Source organism: Sander lucioperca, chromosome 3 (assembly GCF_008315115.2).
Source record: "Sander lucioperca isolate FBNREF2018 chromosome 3, SLUC_FBN_1.2, whole genome shotgun sequence".
Classification (NCBI taxonomy): Eukaryota; Metazoa; Chordata; class Actinopteri; order Perciformes; family Percidae; genus Sander; species Sander lucioperca.
The window spans coordinates 36,763,208-36,782,629 of NC_050175.1; the positions used below are offsets into that span (position 1 = coordinate 36,763,208).

The following is a 19,422-nucleotide window of genomic DNA, read 5'->3' on the forward strand; positions in this document are numbered from 1 at the left end:
TAATGTTTACTTTTCAGTTATACAATTATACTGAGACATTTTGCAGGGCTTCTGTGAATGTAAGTTGTCATGGATGTAAATTATAAACGTCATCTCAAGATGCAGCTGAATGTAATCATTAAAAGCATTGCTGGAGGCATTCTGAAAACATTTTAGAGGCAGCAGCTTCTGGAGGTGAATTAGCCAAAACACTTGATGTCACTTCACGGTAGCGCAGATGTGGCTCTAATCCAACTCTGTTTAGTGTTCAGGCTCTTGCTCCTAAACACTCAGCCATTTCTAAGCACAGGATTAATTTGAGGAAACGTAGCTCAGCACTCCCCATGTGATACCTACTGTAGTGTAAATCCTGACTGAGTCAGAAGTTACATTTCCATATTTTTAATGTGCCTGAGTCATACTCAGTAATAAGGGTAATGGATCTACTCTAGCTCTGTGCGTGTTGAGTTCCCACATATATTTGAAAAGGAGGATTACTTTCATTGCATTTTGGGTGTTTTATTCAATTTCATAGCATTTGAAAAAAATGTCTAAATGGTTTCAAAAAAGAATCCTGACTCAACATTGACAAAAATCAATCAGTGATTATCCATCAACATCCTCTGATCTTAATTATTGGTCAAAATAACTCACCAACGTGAGTTGCCAGTAAGTTACCACAATTGCATTTACAATACCTTTACAGTAATTATGTTTTACAGTAAAACAGCTTTACTGTGGATGTTCTTTACAGTAAAACTGCTCTACTATAGTTGTGGTTTACATTATGACACTGTAATTGTTAGTGTAACTAACTGTAAATATGTTTTATGGTAGGTTTACTGGGCATTCTGTGGTATTTTATTGTAAAAATTACAGCAAGGGCTAACAGTGTACCTGTCCACACTCTGTACTTTGGTCCGTAAGGGGACCAGTGACCCTGAGGTTCCCAACCCAACACCCTACAGAACTATTGCCCCCCCCCAAAAAAAAAATAACACACATATAGCCATCCACGTCTGCAAGATATAAGCCACCTAAAAACAATTAGTTTTAGGAGCGTGTGATGAAAGGATGACAGATTTAAATCAATAAATCATGAATACAATATGGACCCTTTGGGATACTAAAACTCAAATAAGATTATAAATAAATGAATGTTTATTGCCAGGATTTATCTGGAAATGTTAAAATCCCGCCGAACCTGAAATTAGTTTTTCAGTTCTGTTTAGTATTACCTTTGGGTTTATTGCATTTCCATTTTTTTTTTTTGTTTAGTAAAATCTACAGTTGCAGTATTATCTTCAAGCAGTTGTGCTGTCAGACTTTAGACATGCTGTTAAACATGCCGTCATCTATGTTCATTGTCAGTGTATGTTAGAAAGGAAGAAGTTGCTTGTCTGTAATTGTGATGTGTTATGGTAATAGCTCAGAGTTTCCTTGATGAGTTTTTATGAGAGAAAGGTTTGAATATGATTTGTAGACTGAGGGAGAATCCTGGCTGGTGGTCTCTGGTATTTGGGACAAGGCCGCCACTATCTGACCAGTCCTCGTCATTACAAGGCAGATTATATTTACTGGTGTGCCTCCAACAGTAGAGGTGGTTTAATTCATTTTAGTATGTTTTTTTTTACAACTGCTTACACACAAAAACGTTACATGTTAGAGAGAAGACACACCAGCCCGATAATCGGGCGTCGGGCCGTCTGGCGAGGTCCGTGACTCGAGTCTGTTCAGTGTGTCCCGTGCCGTCGGCCGTCCGAGGAGCCGTCGGCCTTCATTTGGGCCGACCCGACATGTTCAGTCAGAGACAGGGCAGTCGGGACTCACCCGGAAATGGGGAGCGGATGAGCCGCTCAAAATCTGACGAAAATCTTTTAAACTGACCTTTGTCAATCTGAAATGAAGACAGATTCAGAAACTGCACGGCCTATTTCTCTCTTAAAATGTTTTCAGAAACACGTTTCGGTGAACTATTTTAGTACAACATGAGATCGTATTCTGAACGAGCCGCCATGACAGTCTGGCTGTGAATTTCTGGAGAAAAAAGAACCACGGGACGCGTTCGTCCAATCAGCTGCCGGTTTTCATTTTCTGGGAAATAATCAGACTGTTAATGGAAACAATACAGAGCAGCGCCGCCTGCTGCTATGGAGACGTATTACGTTTCGCGCACGCGCAGAGCGTACGCTCAAGTCGGCGTCTCCTCAGTGTGTTCTGAGACACTTTTTGGACCTCGGGACCCGACTGATCAGTCCGACTGGCTTTTCTGCCGACGGTCGGCCCGTCTGGTTGGTGTGTCAGGGCCCTTACACGTTTTTGAAACCTCTCACTCAAAGAACCAAACTACACACTAAATCTCCAAAACCATAAGCTATTTCTCAGCCCTTCACTCAGTTTTCAATTGCTTAAGACGCTATTTTCAAAACACTTCACACACGTCTCTACCTAAGACACAAACATCTGTGTGACTTGCTTTCCTTTTCCAAACACAACCAATCAAAATACTACACTTATTCACCTGAGGTCACACACCCACTCCTCACATGTGCAAACACTCATTTTTTAACTGATCACTAACCAATCACTGCTTAAAGCTATAGTGCGTAGTTTCTGCCGCCCCCATAAGGAATTCTAAGTAATGACAACAATGTCGGCGCGTCCACATGATACAAGCCTTCTGTGATGACTCACTCACCCATGTTGCGTTTTTCTTGAGTTTTTAACAAAAAGATTTAATAACGAAATGACAAGTTGTGGTGTAGTGACAGTTGTGGGTGGTTCCTTGGATGAAAACTTTCTCTATTGGTCCGTCGTCGCCCAAAAGAAGGCGTTATTTCCAAATCCATGTTTTAAGGTTACTTTCGATCACAAGATCCTACCATGTGGGTGTCAATTTTTTTCAAGCTACAGGAATAAACATTGTTTTGTTCTAATCTAGATCTAATCTAGGGGTTTGGCTCCAAGACAGATAGACAAAAGGTTTCTTCCTGCCGTCTGACAAAGAGCTTCCTCCTGTATGCTAAGTGACCGACATGATCTAATTAACACAATAAACTGCAGAGTACATTGTGAATACATCAAAACATCTGCAACACACAGTTGCTAGTAACCAAGGAGGACACGGAGGTTTATAAAAACATGATGGACTCTTCAGAAGAGATAATTTTCTTTACTCGAGTTTCTGTGTGCAAAAGTCACCGGACGCCACAATCTTCTAAACATAGCCATACTGAGAAATACAGAGAGAGTTGTGTGTAGCTGATAGTCTTAATTAGCTTTGTAGCACCTCATTTGACAATGGCTTGAATGTAACGGAAAAAAGGAGACATACTTTTGAAGATGTGTGTAAGCAGTTGTAAAAAAAAAAAAACGTAACTTCTCCACCGAACATTTCACCTGGTGGAAGACGTTCTAGGCAGAAAAATTATAAATTAGATGAAAAATATATTTGGGAAAGCACCAGTGATGGAATATGTAATTAAATAGGCTACATGCACTCTAGGCCTACTTTTTACAAACTAAGATTTTTGCACACAAAACACATGATGATGCCCAGTGGCTAATCTCTGTGGTGATGAAATGCTTTGGAAGACTGGTCAAGGATTACATCTTTTAGCAAACTGGCCCTCCAGGTTGGGGGTTGGGCGTGGGCCTAACAACCCCAACCCGGAAAAAACAAGATGTTACAGAAACGACGACAAGGGAACAAAGAGAGAACTTTGACCTGGGAGAGAAAGGCTCTTCAACTCTCAAAGACCTATGACGTTGAGTGGTGAAAGCCAGGAGCTCCTGGAAGCCTCGAGACCGACAACCCTTCTTTCCACCATGAAGAACATTATGTGGAACCCCCAGGGGAAGAGAAGCCAGCGACCGAGTTTTCTGGAGGTCCTTTGTCGACGGCCTATACCCCCCAAGGGGTGTCAGGCATAAGAAGAAGACAATAACATTCTTAAAAGAAATTCAAGATAACTTTAACTTTGATTGTACTGACTTGATATTTTTTTGCAGATATCCGTAATTCAATTCTTCCTAGTCATAAAGAACATTTTAGATATCTACAAAGTAATTCTTCCTATCTACAATAAACATTCTGGATATCTGACATATAATTCTTACAGGAACAACTTCAATTTCAGATATCAGGCTATCTACAATCCATTTGTTACTATGGTTACTATTCATAATTTTGATTTCAGATGTCCAAAATGGAAAACCATTCCAGATATCCATACTGTCATAATCAGAATTAGTTTTAACGAGCAAGTAAGTGTGAACACATTCAGGGAATTTGATTCCTGGCTCTTGTAAACATAAACATTTGATTATATGTACTTAATGTCATTTTGAATATCTAGAATACATTTTGACTTGAAGCTACAAATGTAATTACGGATTACCAAAATTGCCATTGTGACTAGTAAATATGCAATTTCAAATATCTACAATTAGGCCTAGAGTTATGACTAGAAACAATGCAATTGCAGATACTGTTGAAGTTAAAAAAAAAAAGGTTAAAACATTGGTGATGTTTTAGAGCAATATACTTTTAGGTCAAAAATGTAACTTATTTAATGTAAACTGCTGTGAGAGTGAGTGACACTGAAACTGAGCTGAAAATGATTGTTTCAATGCTGATTAAGCCTAATCAGCATTCGACTGCCTCACCCCAACCCTAGCTTCTAAAGAATTGAATAAGTCACGTCTGTTATTTAGCATAAAGGTAGAAGCTCTGGAAGACCTATTGTTTAATCAACTTTGAGAGCCATCCCCTGTTGGGCCAGACAAAGAATGAGTATTCCTGTAGTTTGGAAACAATTGACACTGACTTGGTAAGATCCTGTGGCCGGGTGTGGCCACAAGACACATGGATTAGGAACACCTTTTCCTTTGAAGACATCTAACCAATAACGGAGGGATTTAATTTGAGGAACCACCCTCAGCTCCTTAGGATAAATTTGGAAACTTCACAATGGTTAAGGACTGTTTGAATGTGTCTCCCGAAGGGGAGGCATGTTTGGCAGTCCACTGCTGGCAGTGTTTTATTGATGTATTGTTTTGTATTCTTTAAACTGCAAAATTGTGACCCCACAAGGAAGCATGCTTGCAGTCCACTGCTGGCAGTGTAACATTTGTTTTTGTCATGTCGTTTTCACCATGTTGTTTACTAAATCTTTTTGTTTAACTTTCAATTGGACCCTAGCTTTCTCCTTCCTCCTCAGAAATCAAACGATCACGTTGTGTGTTTTTCTATTTCTAACAATACCCACACACATATTGTGGATATCTTTATCTATATATAAAGTTATCTATATATATTTTTTTCAATAATGCCACTGTGGATATCTGAAATGTTCTTTATAACTAGGAATAACTGAATTAAGGATATCTGCAATGCAATAAATACCCAGTGTAGCTATTAAATGTAAAAGCTGCTTGCACACAGAGAGTTAACGGTCAGGTCAACAACCACCGGAAGTGACGTGATTGTAAAGGAGTGGGCCTCACGTGAGCCTCCAATCAGCTGATAAAAGTCTGCAGCAGTTTGTCGACAACAGTCTGAACCAGAACCTGTAAACTGCTCCGTCATTGTTGTGACTCTCCTCCGACTGTTAACAATGAAGGTTTTACTCCTGTTTGTGTTCGCGGCGTTAGCCCTGACCAACGACGCGCTGGTCCGGTAAGAATATTAAGTATTAATACAAGTGTTGTTTTATAAGCGAAGTAAACACCATTTATGTGAACTAATGCTAGCTAGCCTGCACGTTACACAATGTTACCTAACACTTTGTAACGGAAGACGGTCTAGTTGCACATTTTAAACCTGCAATATCTACAAAGTCACGTAAGCTAGAGGAGGAGTGTGTTAGCTAACAGCGACTTTAGCTCTATATATGTATTCATAGAGCTAACGCTAGCTAGCCTTCTGGCTCTATCTTCTCTGTTTCTTTGTAATCGTCTGTTCCAGCGAGGACAGCTGATCCTGTGATCCCAGCACTTCTCTGTAGGCTCATACCAATTCATCTTACTGGGGGTGCATCTTACATTTCAGTGTGTGTATATTTATGATTTGGCACCTTTTTGTGATATAATGGTAAGATTGATTGATTGATTGATTTTATTAATCCCAAATTGGGAAATTACTCTGTTACAAGCAGCAAGTTACAAGCTCATACTCACTCACACACATACAGAAACAAACAAGAAAATATACTAGAAATAATAAATAAGATAGCAAAGATTAAAAATGCCACAGACCTACGAGTCTGGTTTCCAGAAGGAGAAGAACCAAGCAGTGGAGGAAGTATTCAGCTCATTTACTTAAGTAAAAGTAGTATTAAAATACTCCACAAGTAAATTCTGCATTAAAAATTCTACTAAGCAAAAGTGTGAAATATTGGCAACAACATGTACTCAATCTAACAATGCATTATATTTTATAAAACTGGTCCATGTGTTTTGTAAGTAAAGTATTAATCCAAGAAGTAACTAATAGGCTACTTATATTGAAATAAATGTAAAGGAGTCAAAAGTACATTTGCCTCTGAAATGTAGTAGTATAACATACTAGCGATGGCCCGATACCATTTTTTGCTTCCCGATACAGATTCTGATACCCTGAACCTGCGTATCAGCCGATACAGAGTACTGATCAGATACCAGTGTGTCATATATTTTATTATGTTTTAACAGCTGTATACTACTATCCCTGTATGATGATATGATGTATAACAGCTGTATACTACTATCCCTGTATGGATGATATGATGTATAACAGCTGTATACTACTATCTCTGTATGGATGTGATATGATGTATAACAGCTGTATACTACTATCTCTGTATGGATGTGATATGATGTATAACAGCTGTATACTAATATCTCTGTATGGATGTGATATGATGTATAACAGCTGTATACTACTATCTCTGTATGATGATATGATGTATAACAGCTGTATACTACTATCCCTGTATGATGATATGATGTATAACAGCTGTATACTACTATCCCTGTATGGATGATATGATGTATAACAGCTGTATACTACTATCTCTGTATGATGATATGATGTATAACAGCTGTATACTACTATCTCTGTATGATGATATGATGTATAACAGCTGTATACTACTATCTCTGTATGATGATATGATGTATAACAGCTGTATACTACTATCTCTGTATGATGATATGATGTATAACAGCTGTATACTAATATCTCTGTATGGATGTGATATGATGTATAACAGCTGTATACTACTATCTCTGTATGATGATATGATGTATAACAGCTGTATACTACTATCTCTGTATGATGATATGATGTATAACAGCTGTATACTACTATCCCTGTATGGATGTGATATGATTTCTATCTTTGTTGTCAGTCTGGCTCAGGTTAAACTCTTTATGAAACATGAACAAACACAAACAATGAACGCCACAGAACTCTTTTATTACGCAGTTTAACAGTCAGTTATAACGAAAAAAAAAACATGAATAAACTACTTTAACGTAGATTTTCTTTAGGGCTTTATTACGTGGTATTGGATCGGTGCATAAACTCCAGTACTTCCCGATACCAGCGTTTTAGGCAGTATCGGAGCCACTGGATACTGATATCGGTATTGGCTCATCTCTATAACATTCCCTGAAATAGAAGTACAAGTATATCAGCGTCTATCTAATAAGTTTCTCTTGTATTGTAATTAGACAGAAACTATGCACTATAGCTTTAACAGAAGGATTGCTCATAGTTTTAATATCAAATTTCTTCGGGGGGGGGATGACGAAGCTGAATGCAGTTAGTTGACTCTTCATGAACTCATTAAAATTGAGTTGGGATATAGATTGAGTTTATTAGGCAGGTAGGTAAAGCTAATGCAGTGCAATACAAGAGTCCAGTTTAACCTGATGAAGGCCGCAAGCCGAAATGCGTCGGCCTTACAAGAAAGTTGTTCTATATGCTACAAGTGTTCCCCTCTCCATGCACCTTGAAAGTAGCTGAAGTTGTGTCAGAAACCCCCACAATATGTACAATAAATCCTCCCTATTTATTTTCTGTTCATTTATCCTTTGTTTAAGCAGAAAGGTCCCATTGAGATACAATGTTTCTTCTGCCAGGGAGTCCTGGTAAAGATGGGCAGCAAAATAAAGTTTTTTTTATACGAGGAAGACTGATAACATCACAAAACAGAACCTACCAAAACCGAAGAATCCTGGCTTATAATGGCACCTGTTACAAGCAATAACATTGTTCTGTAAATAAATGACTCAAACCTACCGAGAGGTTGAAGATTTCTAGTTAAGTATGCCCTGCAGCTCATTCCAAGCTTGCGGGGCGTGGGAGTAAAAAGGCAGATTTTTCCCAGCTCTATTGCGATCATGAGTAGACTTGTATCTGATCTAGTGTTATAGCTACTGGAGAAATGTGTGTAAACTGGATATGTACCGTGGTAATTTAGCCAGTAAAGCTTTAACAATATAAATGAACATACCGGGAACATACAGGCTTTTTAATGAAGGTTATAATGAGACGTGTTGATGCAACTGTACAATCATTTGTGTTGCTGTTGGAACACTATTGCTTCAAACAGATGTTTCTTTAGCCTACCCTTACTGATAATAGGAACATCTGTCTCTTTCAACACAAACTGAACATTTAAATCTTCATCAAGGGAGGATTTCTACTGTTGTATTAGACTGGATTAGTTTTAGCTTGGTGTACCTATGGCCACTGAGTGGAACATGTTGACTTAATGTGGACATGTTGTGGTCACAGGCATTGCTGCAGTATGCATTTGACTTGCAATATGTTGCAACACACACAATGTCTTTGTGCAGATAAGGAGGAAATATGTGGGTGAAATCTTATCTGCAAGGCCGCCAGTGGCGTCTGTGTATTTCATAAATGAAGTAGCCTGATAATCAAACTTAATTTGTACTGCATTTGTACTAGAGCTGTGCAATTAATTGAAAATTGATCGCGATTTCGGCTTCTAATGATCACAAAAACAAGGTAATTGGGAAACAATTTTGCACATTGCAGTTGGCAAGTAATTTTGTCTTGTGTTCTGAATGACACATTTGTCATACAATGTTTTTTGTATTTTATCACTTGTTTTGTTTTCAAAAGATTGTGAAAGTGTCCCAATTTTGTGTTTAATACTATTCAAACATTTGGAATATATTTTAAGGGGAATTCAAAAGGTATTAAGGGCTATTTCACAGTTAAGGGTGTTTTCACTGTTGTTTTTTAAGTTCAGTAAATGCAACATCTTTCCAAAAATCAATGAGTAATCATGTTAAATAATTGGGATTTCAATAGTGACCAAAATAATTGTGATTTTTATTTCCATAACCGAGTAGCCCTACTTTGTGCTTGGTTATATTTTTCAACCCCCTCCCCAAAACAAATATTCAGAGCCTGTAAATTAACAGTTTTTCCTGTTTCTCATCGTTCAGAATTCCCTTAAAGAAATTCCGTTCCATCAGACGTGAGCTGACAGACTCGGGGAGAAGAGCCGAGGAGCTTCTGGCCCACAGGCACTCCCTTAAGTACAACTTTGGCTTCCCCTCCAGTAATGGACCCACTCCAGAAACCCTGAAGAACTACCTTGACGTAAGCATCACTCTCCAAACCACTGAACTGTGGACTCTTAAGGCTTCCCTTTCCCCTAATGCATTGCTCCGAAGCTCAAAAGCCAAGCTAGGGGAGAGCCACAACAAAGGCCCTGTTGTGTTGTGACCGCCTCGGCCCGCTTCTGTAAATCCTCTAAGCTGAATGGTAAATTAGACTTTGCCTATCAAGACCAGAAAATCCTCTGTGAACACAGCTTTTTTTCTTTTCTTTTTTAGAAAGGCTGATTCATTCTGTTGTAGACTAATATCAGCTTTTAGGTGATGAGCTGAGAGTGACAGAAGAGGGAACGTTTACCGCGTGACGGCTGACTCACTGTTGATCTGTAAGCCTCTTGATCCTCGTCAGCTGACAGAAAGTTTTTTTGCTCTCATTTTTACTTAACGTATTAGGCAATCACCTTGAAATCAGTCAGCCTTTTAAGATTGTAAGATGAGAAGAGTGAAAAACATCGATACAGCATAGTATCGCGATATTTTCCGTGGCAATACTGTATCTATACACAGACGCCAAGTATCGATTCTTTTATCATGTGTGTGTTGGTCAGTTTGTCTGCTTGCAATCCCATTTTGCAGCTATACAATTGAAGTTAGATGAACAAACAGAGGAATGTATCTTTTAAGATAAAACAAGATGTTGACAAGTTTCCCTTTTGATGACATAATTTGAAATTGGGAAAAATTTGAAGTTGGAAAAAAAGGTAATAAATTGCAATATATGGCAGAATATTGCAATATGTTTAAAATTGCAATAATATCGTATCGTGATGAAATCATATTGTGAGGCCTCTGGTGATTCCCACTCGTCAATAACAGCATTTCTGTTGGCCAATAACCGGTATTTTCCACCAGGCGCGTCTGCGCTGCGTTCCGGAGGCGCCGCGAGCAATCTCGGCCATTCAAGTCTATTTTCACGCGAGCCGCGGGGCGTTCAGACAGCCGGGCAGGAAGTGAAACAGCGAGAGAATCCAGTCAGTTTACCAAAACGCACCCCCCACTATCGTTTATGTCTCCTTTACAACACCACAGACGAGGAGAGATTTATGTTGGAGGTGGAAAAACATAATACGACATCGCAGATTGTTTTTATCAGGACAACACCAGAAAAGAGAAGGCGTGGAGTTTAATTACAGGAGTGCTTGGAGTGGAAGGTAGATACTAGCTTAATAAACACGGGATTGTTCTGTAAAGTACTTGTGGAGACGATAAAATCTGCGAGTCTGGCAACAAGAGGCTCCTCTTCTGAGTCGCTCCCTTTGTGGTATGGCGCGGCGGAGGACGGAACGCAGCACAGACGCACCTGGTGGAAAATGGCTGTAAGTCTGCAGAACAGAAATGGCAAAAGTTTTTTTTTTTTTTTTTTTGGGTTATTGAGAAACGGTGTCTCCGTTAATATTGTATGTCACCCAGAGAGCACTGACAAGTTAAACTTTTTCCTGAAAAATACCCACAGTTGTTTTTAAAAAACAAAATTAGAAAAAAAAAAAATCACTTCACTGTCATAGTATTGGGTTAAAGGAAGAAATATCAAAGACTGATGCCTCAAAATCTGGACAAATAATCTAAACTGCTAGATTCAACCAACCAATCCCAAACACAGATTAAATCAAGCGGCTATCACATGTTGCTCTGAAAAAGGAAGTACTTTGAGGGCCTGGGTGACTTGACAAATCTCGCAGTCACATGAAACGGAAGTTTGCGTCAGCTCCTAAATTTGTGGAGTAATCATTTGTTGTGTCACACTGTAACTGTGAAACTAGAAGTGATTTATTGACATGACTCTAACTATTTGACCTGAGTCTTTCGAAAACATTCGCTGACACCAACAGCTGTCAGGCCTAATCAGCAGCTTTGCTTTGTTGTTGTTGTTGTTGTTGTTGTTGTTTTAATCATTAGACCTGCTCAGTTTCTCTGCTGTTGACCCGCTTTCTGCTTTAAAGGATATTTATAATCTGAAAAACATAAGACCAGCTCCAGAAGCCTGTGTTCTCTCTCAGATTTGTTTACTGTTGGGATTTTAAAGCTCAGGATCTTTTGGGTAAAGTTCTGCAAGCTTTTAAGATACAGGCGGTTGTAATAAACATGAACATGGTTATGTTTTTTTTTGTTTTTGTTTGTCCAGGCCCAGTATTACGGTGAGATTGGCCTGGGTACACCGCCTCAGATCTTCACTGTGGTGTTTGACACCGGGTCCTCCAACCTGTGGGTGCCCTCCGTTCACTGCTCCCTCTTAGACATCGCATGCTGTAAGTTCTCTCTCTCTGTCTGTCTGTCTCTGTCTCTCTCCTGTTTGTCCAAAATGCAACAGAAGCATTTCTGCACAAGACGATAGATAACATTACTCTTGGCAGCAGGCAACGTTAGCTTGTAGCTGGCTTAAACACAGTTTGCTGACAGCTAAGCGGTCTGCTGTTGTCTGTATTTCACTGGAAGGGATTTAAACACCGAGACATGAGACATACAACAGTCTGCAGCTAAAGACTCAGAGGAGACTAGCTGATCTAAAGGCAGCTACACACGGAGCCGATAATCGGCCGTTGGACAGTCTGGCAAGGTCAGTGACTCGAGTCTGGTTGTGTGTTCCGTGCCGTCGTCCGTCGGAGGAGCTGTCGTCCTTCATTTTGGCCAACCTGACATGCTCAGTCAGAGACAGGGCAGTCGGGACTCACCCGGAAATGGCGAGCGGAATGAGCGTGACTAGAGTCTCTCAAAATCTGACATCTTTTAAACTGATCTTTGTTGATCTGAAATGAAGACAGATTCAGCAACTGCACGGCCTATTTCTCTCTTAAAATGTTTTCAGAAACACGTTTCGGTGAACTATTTTAGTACAATATGAGATCGTATTCTGAATGAGTCGCCATTAATGGCCGGTTGAAAAATCCAAAATCCGGAAGCAGCAGCCAGACCCATGTGACGCGTTCGTCCAATCAGCTGCCGGTTTTAATTTTTTTGGCGACAATACAGATTAGCGCAGGCCGCTTTGGTGTGTAACGAGGCACTTTTTTGACCAACTCGGGGAGACTGATCAGTCCAACTGCCTTTTCTGCCAACGGTTGGCCGTCAGGTCGGTGTGTAGCTGCCTTTAGAGTTGGGAGGGGGGGGGACCAAAAGATACCCGACCCTACTATAGTCTAGGTAAAATGTTAAAGCTTTAAATATAATCTTTCCATTCCTTCTCCTTTTTCACAGTGCTTCACCACAAATATAATTCTGCCAAGTCCAGCTCATACGTTAAGAACGGCACTGCCTTCGCCATCCAGTATGGAAGTGGCAGTTTGTCGGGCTACCTCAGTCAGGACACGTGCACGGTAAGATTATCTCGAATGTTAGCATCGCAGTAAACTGTAGTTTCAGTGAAGCTTTACGTGACTAAGTTTTTTTTTATTTTTTATGTTTTTCTAGATCGGAGACATATCAGTGGAAAAGCAGATTTTCGGAGAAGCCATCAAGCAGCCAGGCGTGGCCTTCATCGCAGCTAAGTTCGATGGGATTCTCGGCATGGCCTACCCACGCATCTCCGTAGACGGGGTGGCTCCGGTCTTTGACAACATCATGAGCCAGAAGAAGGTGGAGCAGAACGTCTTCTCCTTCTACCTAAACAGGTGGGGAAACAGAACCGGGGGCCCGAAACACCCTCCAGTGCATCACACCACTTCATAGTTTTCTGTTTGCGCCACTTTTTGCATTGTGATCCTTTTTTATTTTATTTTTTTTTTCTGTGATCTAGTTTCATTTTTGTCCTGTACTGTTCGGCTGTGTTGAATGGCCTTCTGTCCTAAGTTTTGCCAAGTTTCTGCAGCAGAAAAGGGAGAAAATATTCAGTCTAAAAGCTGCATTATTCTCCACATGCTGCTGTAGAAGCCAAAGACAGAAACTCCTTTACAGCTGCACACTGGCAGGACTGACCAGTGTATGTAAAATCTGGTTAGGACACTCAAATGTTGCTCCCATCATATGGAGAAACAGTCTCCCTCCAAAGTGTGTGTGTGTGTGTGTGTGTGTGTGTGTGTGTGTGTGTGTGTGTGTGTGTGTGTGTGTGTGTGTGTGTGTGTGTGTGTGTGTGTGTGTGTGTGTGTGTGTGTGTGTGTGTGTGTGTGTGTGTGTGTGTGTGTGTGTGTGTGGCAGGGCCTCTGATAACAGAAGTAGATAAAGATAATGTGCAGATGGATCATTCTCACAAACGTGGTCATAACATTTAGACGGTAAAGAACATATGAGAACATTTCTTGTATTATTATTACACCAACATGTATAAAGCACTTTATCATAGACACTCAAAATCATTTTTTGATTTCTGTATGAGGGACTTTCTGAAATTATGAATTTAAAAACTTAAAGTGCTCATATTATGCTTTTTGGCTTTTTCCCTTTCCTTTATTGTGTTCTATATCTTTTTGTGCACGTTATAGGTTTACAAAGTGAAAAAGCCCAAAGTCCACCCCAAAGGGACTTACCATCTCCAACAGAAAACACTGTTCACAAACTGCTCCAAACAGCTCTATTGTAGTCCAGCCTTTACTTCAGAGACAAACGTGGTCACTTTGGAACACACGTTATAATGCTCACCTAGCTGCTAGCATGGCACGCCCTCATACTCTGCTTCTGACTGGCTAGTAGTCCTTACCTAGCTACTGTCAGGGCACGCCCTCATACTCTGCTTCTGACTGGCTAGTAGTCCTTACCTAGCTACTGTCAGGGCACACCCTCATACGTGGACAAAATTAAACCATGTAAACCTATTCTGATATAACCTCTAAATACAATTATGAACCTGAAAATGAGCATAATATGAGCACTTTAAGAGTGGGTAGTGAACAAATTGTTGACATGCATAGATATTTATTTAGAACTGTCAATTTTAATTCATTAGATTTATCATTTAAAGCTGCACTAATATTTTTTTTTTTTTTTTTTACGTGGATGAACTGACTGAAAGAGGTGACACTGAGAAATATCACCCCACTGCAGCTCCGAGGAGCGCTTTAGTGCCTTTTTAGCTCATAGCATTAGGCTGCAGTTTCCGTCTCGGCGCTCTCAACTATCGGCAGCAGCAGCAGGCAGCAAAAAAAGGTGCTAATAAACCCACTGTACAGTACCTGGCCAGCATTAAATCCTGCAGCTAGCTGGTGAAGAAAGTTTAACAAATGAAAAAGAAATATCAGAGGTCTGTGGAATAAATATGGAACAAAAAAACAACTCCGAATGGATGCTACCATTGCAATTTAAATGGACATGCAACTATGGACATTTTTTGGAATCTTAAATTGCTGAATAAAACTGTTCGTAATACCTTCTTAAGAAGCTGGTTCACCCAAATAACAAAACATTTTCTTTACTTAAAACCACTGATGACTGATTTAGTTTTGGTTTTATTTGTCTTGAAATACTTTCTATGACAAAGGTCGAGTCCAGTGGACTCTGTCCGATGTATTGTGGTAGCAGACGTTTCAGAAACGGACATATTTGAAAACCATATATAAATCTAAAACAAACTCTCTGCATGTATTGATACTGCAAGAGCTGAAACAACTTTAAAGCCATCCTTAAAAGTTGATCCTGAAGTTCCTGTCTTCTGTGTGGTCAGGAACCCGGACACCGAGCCCGGTGGTGAGCTGCTGCTGGGAGGAACCGACCCCAAATACTACACCGGTGACTTCAACTACGTCAACATCTCCCGACAGGCCTACTGGCAGATCCACATGGACGGGTGAGTGGTGCTCCAATATTCCAGTCCAAACACAGATCATTATATTATCATCATTCTTCAAGTCGTGCAGTTCTAGTTTCTCTGCTTGGGGATGATCGTAATTTGTATCTTAAACTCTACGGGGACAAACAAAAGTATGGAAACCCATGCTTTGAAGAGATTAAAGATTAAGTTACGATTTGTTGACCAAGTCAATTGACTTCAAGACAGTGAGAATTGTTGTCTATTATTTGTTTCCTTCAAACATTTGCTGTGGCCATCTTTTCAAATTGTAGTTTGACTATATTTAAAGTTTTTTGACTGTTGGTTGGACAAAACAAGCATTTTGGAGACTTCACCATGTGCTCTGGGAAACTGGTTTGCCATTTTAAAATTTTTGGCTGATTGAAAAATAATCACTCGTTAAGAAGATAATAAAAAAATTGCATGCTTGCTTTAGTGCACAACTTCCATGCCACAGTGATGCTGTGATGGTACTTTGAATACTGACACGTGTTGCTTTGTGTGTGTAACAGGATGGCCGTGGGCAGCCAGCTGAGTCTGTGTAAGAGCGGCTGCGAGGCCATCGTGGACACCGGGACGTCTCTGATCACCGGCCCCTCTGTGGAGGTCAGGGCCCTGCAGAAGGCCATCGGAGCCACGCCACTCATCCAGGGAGAAGTGAGACACACAAACTTCATTCAACCGCTGTGATGTAGAAGCAAACCTTCTTCTTTTTTTTTTTTTTTTTAAAGATACAAGGCACACTGCAATCCTGTTGCTTTTAAAGAATACGTCTGATGTTCAATATTTTCTTTAATGTACTCAATCCCGCACACACCGTCCTGCTGCCACAAATACCCACTAGAGCAACAAATGTGGATTAATCCGCCCCTGACAACAAAGTCCCCAACAAATGCACTTTTTTTTTTCTCTAAAAACTACAGGGACCTGCTGTTTTAGGAAATTACTTAACTTAATAAACTATATTGGCTATTTGTGTTCGTGTCTTATGTGATTAATAAACTATAAGACACAACAGTCTTGAGTTTTGAATTGCTGCATACCAGCAATTCTGATCAACTCGTGTCCTAAAGTTTATAAATAAGCGTGTTGAAGTTACAATGGCTACATTAAAGTAGTTATTTGGGTTTCATTTTAATTTTCTTTTTTGTTGCATCATCATATTTTCCAGTTAATTTACGTAAGGGCAGGCTTCACTGTACATTTACTTTACTGTTGTGGAATCAAATCAAACGTAAACACAGTTTTATGCCGCTTATTTCCCAGTCTTGTCAGTTTTGTAGTTAAAATAATGAATTTAACAAATAAGCAGTGCATTTAATAAGTGGCTTCTGGTTGTGTTTCAGTACATGGTGAGCTGTGATAAGATCCCATCGCTGCCCGTCATCACCTTCAACGTGGGCGGCCAGTCCTACTCTCTGACCGGAGAGCAGTACATCCTCAAGGTGAGATGTGATGTTTATTATCCAGCAGGGGGCCACAGAGTCTGCTCCTGCAGCATCGGTACAACACGGACTGTGTGGCGTCTTTTAAAAAAGAAAAACTAAACAAGTACAGCTTTTGTTTCCCTTGGCAAAGCGGGGAGGAGGCTACTTTGTTGTCTGAGGAGTGATTACACGTTCCCAGATTTATTTTATAACCCTTCAGCAGCTCTGACTCGGTCTTTCTCCTTGTAATTATTCAGGTGAGTCAGGCTGGAAAGACCATGTGTCTGAGCGGCTTCATGGGTCTGGACATCCCTGCCCCGGCCGGGCCCCTGTGGATTCTGGGAGATGTATTCATCGGTCCGTACTACACCGTCTTTGATCGGGAAAACAACAGGGTGGGCTTTGCCAAGGCCAAGTGAGCACGTCCTGCAAGAGCTGAGCATCCCAAGTTTTAGGAGACAAAAAAAATCTGAGCTGCACACGTTTTCTGTTGCTTTGCAATCCAACCGTATTTAGCAATAGATTTTGTGTAGAGCCTAAATGCACTGATCTGAAGATTTTGTACGATTTCCAGCAGAGTGTGTGAAACCGAGTGGAGATTTGATAAGTTTGTGTGGCGGGGGTACATGATCAGGAATCAGTTGATTGTAACAGTACTGCCCTTTCATAAACATCTTACGTGATCATTACTTTTAAAATCAGGGATTTGTTTTAAACGAAACTTCATTTGCATTTTAGGAGAGAGTTGTTCCTCCACTACTGACTTTGAGATGTATATTGATGTGATGGGCCTGAATAAACAAGTTTTTAAAAGGAGCAGCGAGTCTCAACTGGTTTGTAGCTTCTCTTAGAAGATGATCTCATTAAAAGTTGCTTTAAAGGAACACGCCGACTTATTGGGACTTTGTCTTATTCCCCATATCCCCCAGAGTTAGATAAGTCCATACATACCCTTCTCATCTCCGTGCGTGTTGTAACTCTGTCTGGCACCCCCAGCGCTAGCCTAGCTTAGCACAGATCCTGGAGGTAACCGGCTCCATCTAGCCTAGCTTAGCACAGATCCTGGAGGTAACCGGCTCCATCTAGCCTAGCTTAGCACAGATCCTGGAGGTAACCGGCTCCATCTAGCCTACTGCTCCCAATAAGTGACAAAATAACGCCAACTTGTTCCTATTTACATGTTGTGATTTGTATAGTCACAGCGTGTACAAATAACAAGGTCACATGAGACAGCCATCTTCTAACCGTATACATACTGGGAACTATATTCTCAGAAGGTGAAGCACTGCTACTTCTGCTACTTGGGCGGAGTGATTAGCTCTACACCTGAAAAGCACCGTTGTTACTTCTGAGACTATAGTTCCAGTATGTATATGGTTAGAAGATGGCTGTGTCTCATGTGACCTTGTTATTTGTATGCTTATGCTCATTTCCAGAAGTATTTGGGGTTTCTACATGTTTAGATGCTTTAATGTAAACACTATTTCCGGATCTTCCGCATATGCCCAAAATAATCAAAATCTTCATCCCAGAACCAGGCTTATAGGGTAGATCTCAGTCATGGATGTATATTAATAACTGGATACTGGACCCCAAAATGGCACCTACTCAGTTTGCCTGGCTCATACGCCAAAACGTTTTTACACTTCTGGGTTTATTTCCGTGATATGCGTCCCACTGAGTATGCACAGTAGTGTTTCTCCCGCTGGCCTCGCCTGCGAGTTTCTCGGCTTGAGGGAAGTCTTTCAAATGTGAGAAGTCCACGGATTATAAATTCAAAATAGAATGGGTCACAACCGACCTTTGTTTGCTGTTTGAGATGTCCTGTTGGCCTATGGGGGAAAACCCATTTTGGGCCGCTGTTACTTTTTTTAAATATCAGAAGTTCCTACGGTAGGAAACTGTGTGCAGGAAAAAAATAATGTACCAGCAAGACGTTCTCCCAAGACTCAACAAATCCTTTAAACTTTATTATTCCCTCAATCACTTTAATGTACAAAAAAGTCAACTATACATTAACCATATAGGCTATTTATCCACAAAACAAGTTATTTTACTTAACATGCTCAATAAAAATACAGTCCACATAAAAACGTCCTCTTGGCTGTTTAGTATTCAGTAGATAAACGTTTCTCTTCACGTGTATTTTTCACTATAAAATCCAGTTTAGTAAAGCTTGAACAGAATGAGAGTGAAATCCTAATCGCAGCACCACAGCGAGCCGCGTCACTGCGGACAGAAATCAGGAGCAGGAGACGCAGATCAAATCTATCATGGTCATTTTGTGTCGTAGAAATTTATATATGAAAAGTCCTGAAAATTCAATTTAGAAACAAATGTCAAGTGAATTAAATACCTGAAAAATCAACAACAAACAATTAAATGAATGCAAAAAATCCTGATCGTTACAACTTTCTAATAAGGCATCCTTTAGAACAGGTTTATTCTTGGTTAATAAATCATGTGTGGCCTCAATTTCACTTATCTGTTAAACATGTTTTATAAATATGATGGCATTCTCTTAACTTTAATGTTATTGATTTAACTTTAAGTGCTCCTATTATGCTGTTTGGCTTTTTCCCTTTCCTTTATTGTGTTATATATCTTTTTTTGTGCACGTTATAGGTTTACAAAGTGAAAAAGCCCAAAGTCCACCCCAAA

At 40.1% G+C, this 19,422-nt stretch overlaps 1 protein-coding gene across 1 annotated transcript; it reads left to right on the plus strand.

Moving 5' to 3' along the window:
- The first annotated feature begins 5,419 nt into the window (after positions 1 to 5,419).
- On the plus strand, positions 5,420 to 17,577 carry ctsd (cathepsin D). Its single transcript, XM_031323691.2, has 9 exons — positions 5,420 to 5,659; positions 9,448 to 9,604; positions 11,744 to 11,867; positions 12,814 to 12,932; positions 13,027 to 13,226; positions 15,209 to 15,331; positions 15,847 to 15,991; positions 16,681 to 16,779; positions 17,019 to 17,577. Exons 1-9 carry the CDS (start codon positions 5,598 to 5,600, stop codon positions 17,178 to 17,180), a joined length of 1,191 nt encoding a protein of 396 aa, XP_031179551.1. The 5' UTR covers positions 5,420 to 5,597; the 3' UTR covers positions 17,181 to 17,577.
- The last annotated feature ends 1,845 nt before the right edge of the window (positions 17,578 to 19,422 follow it).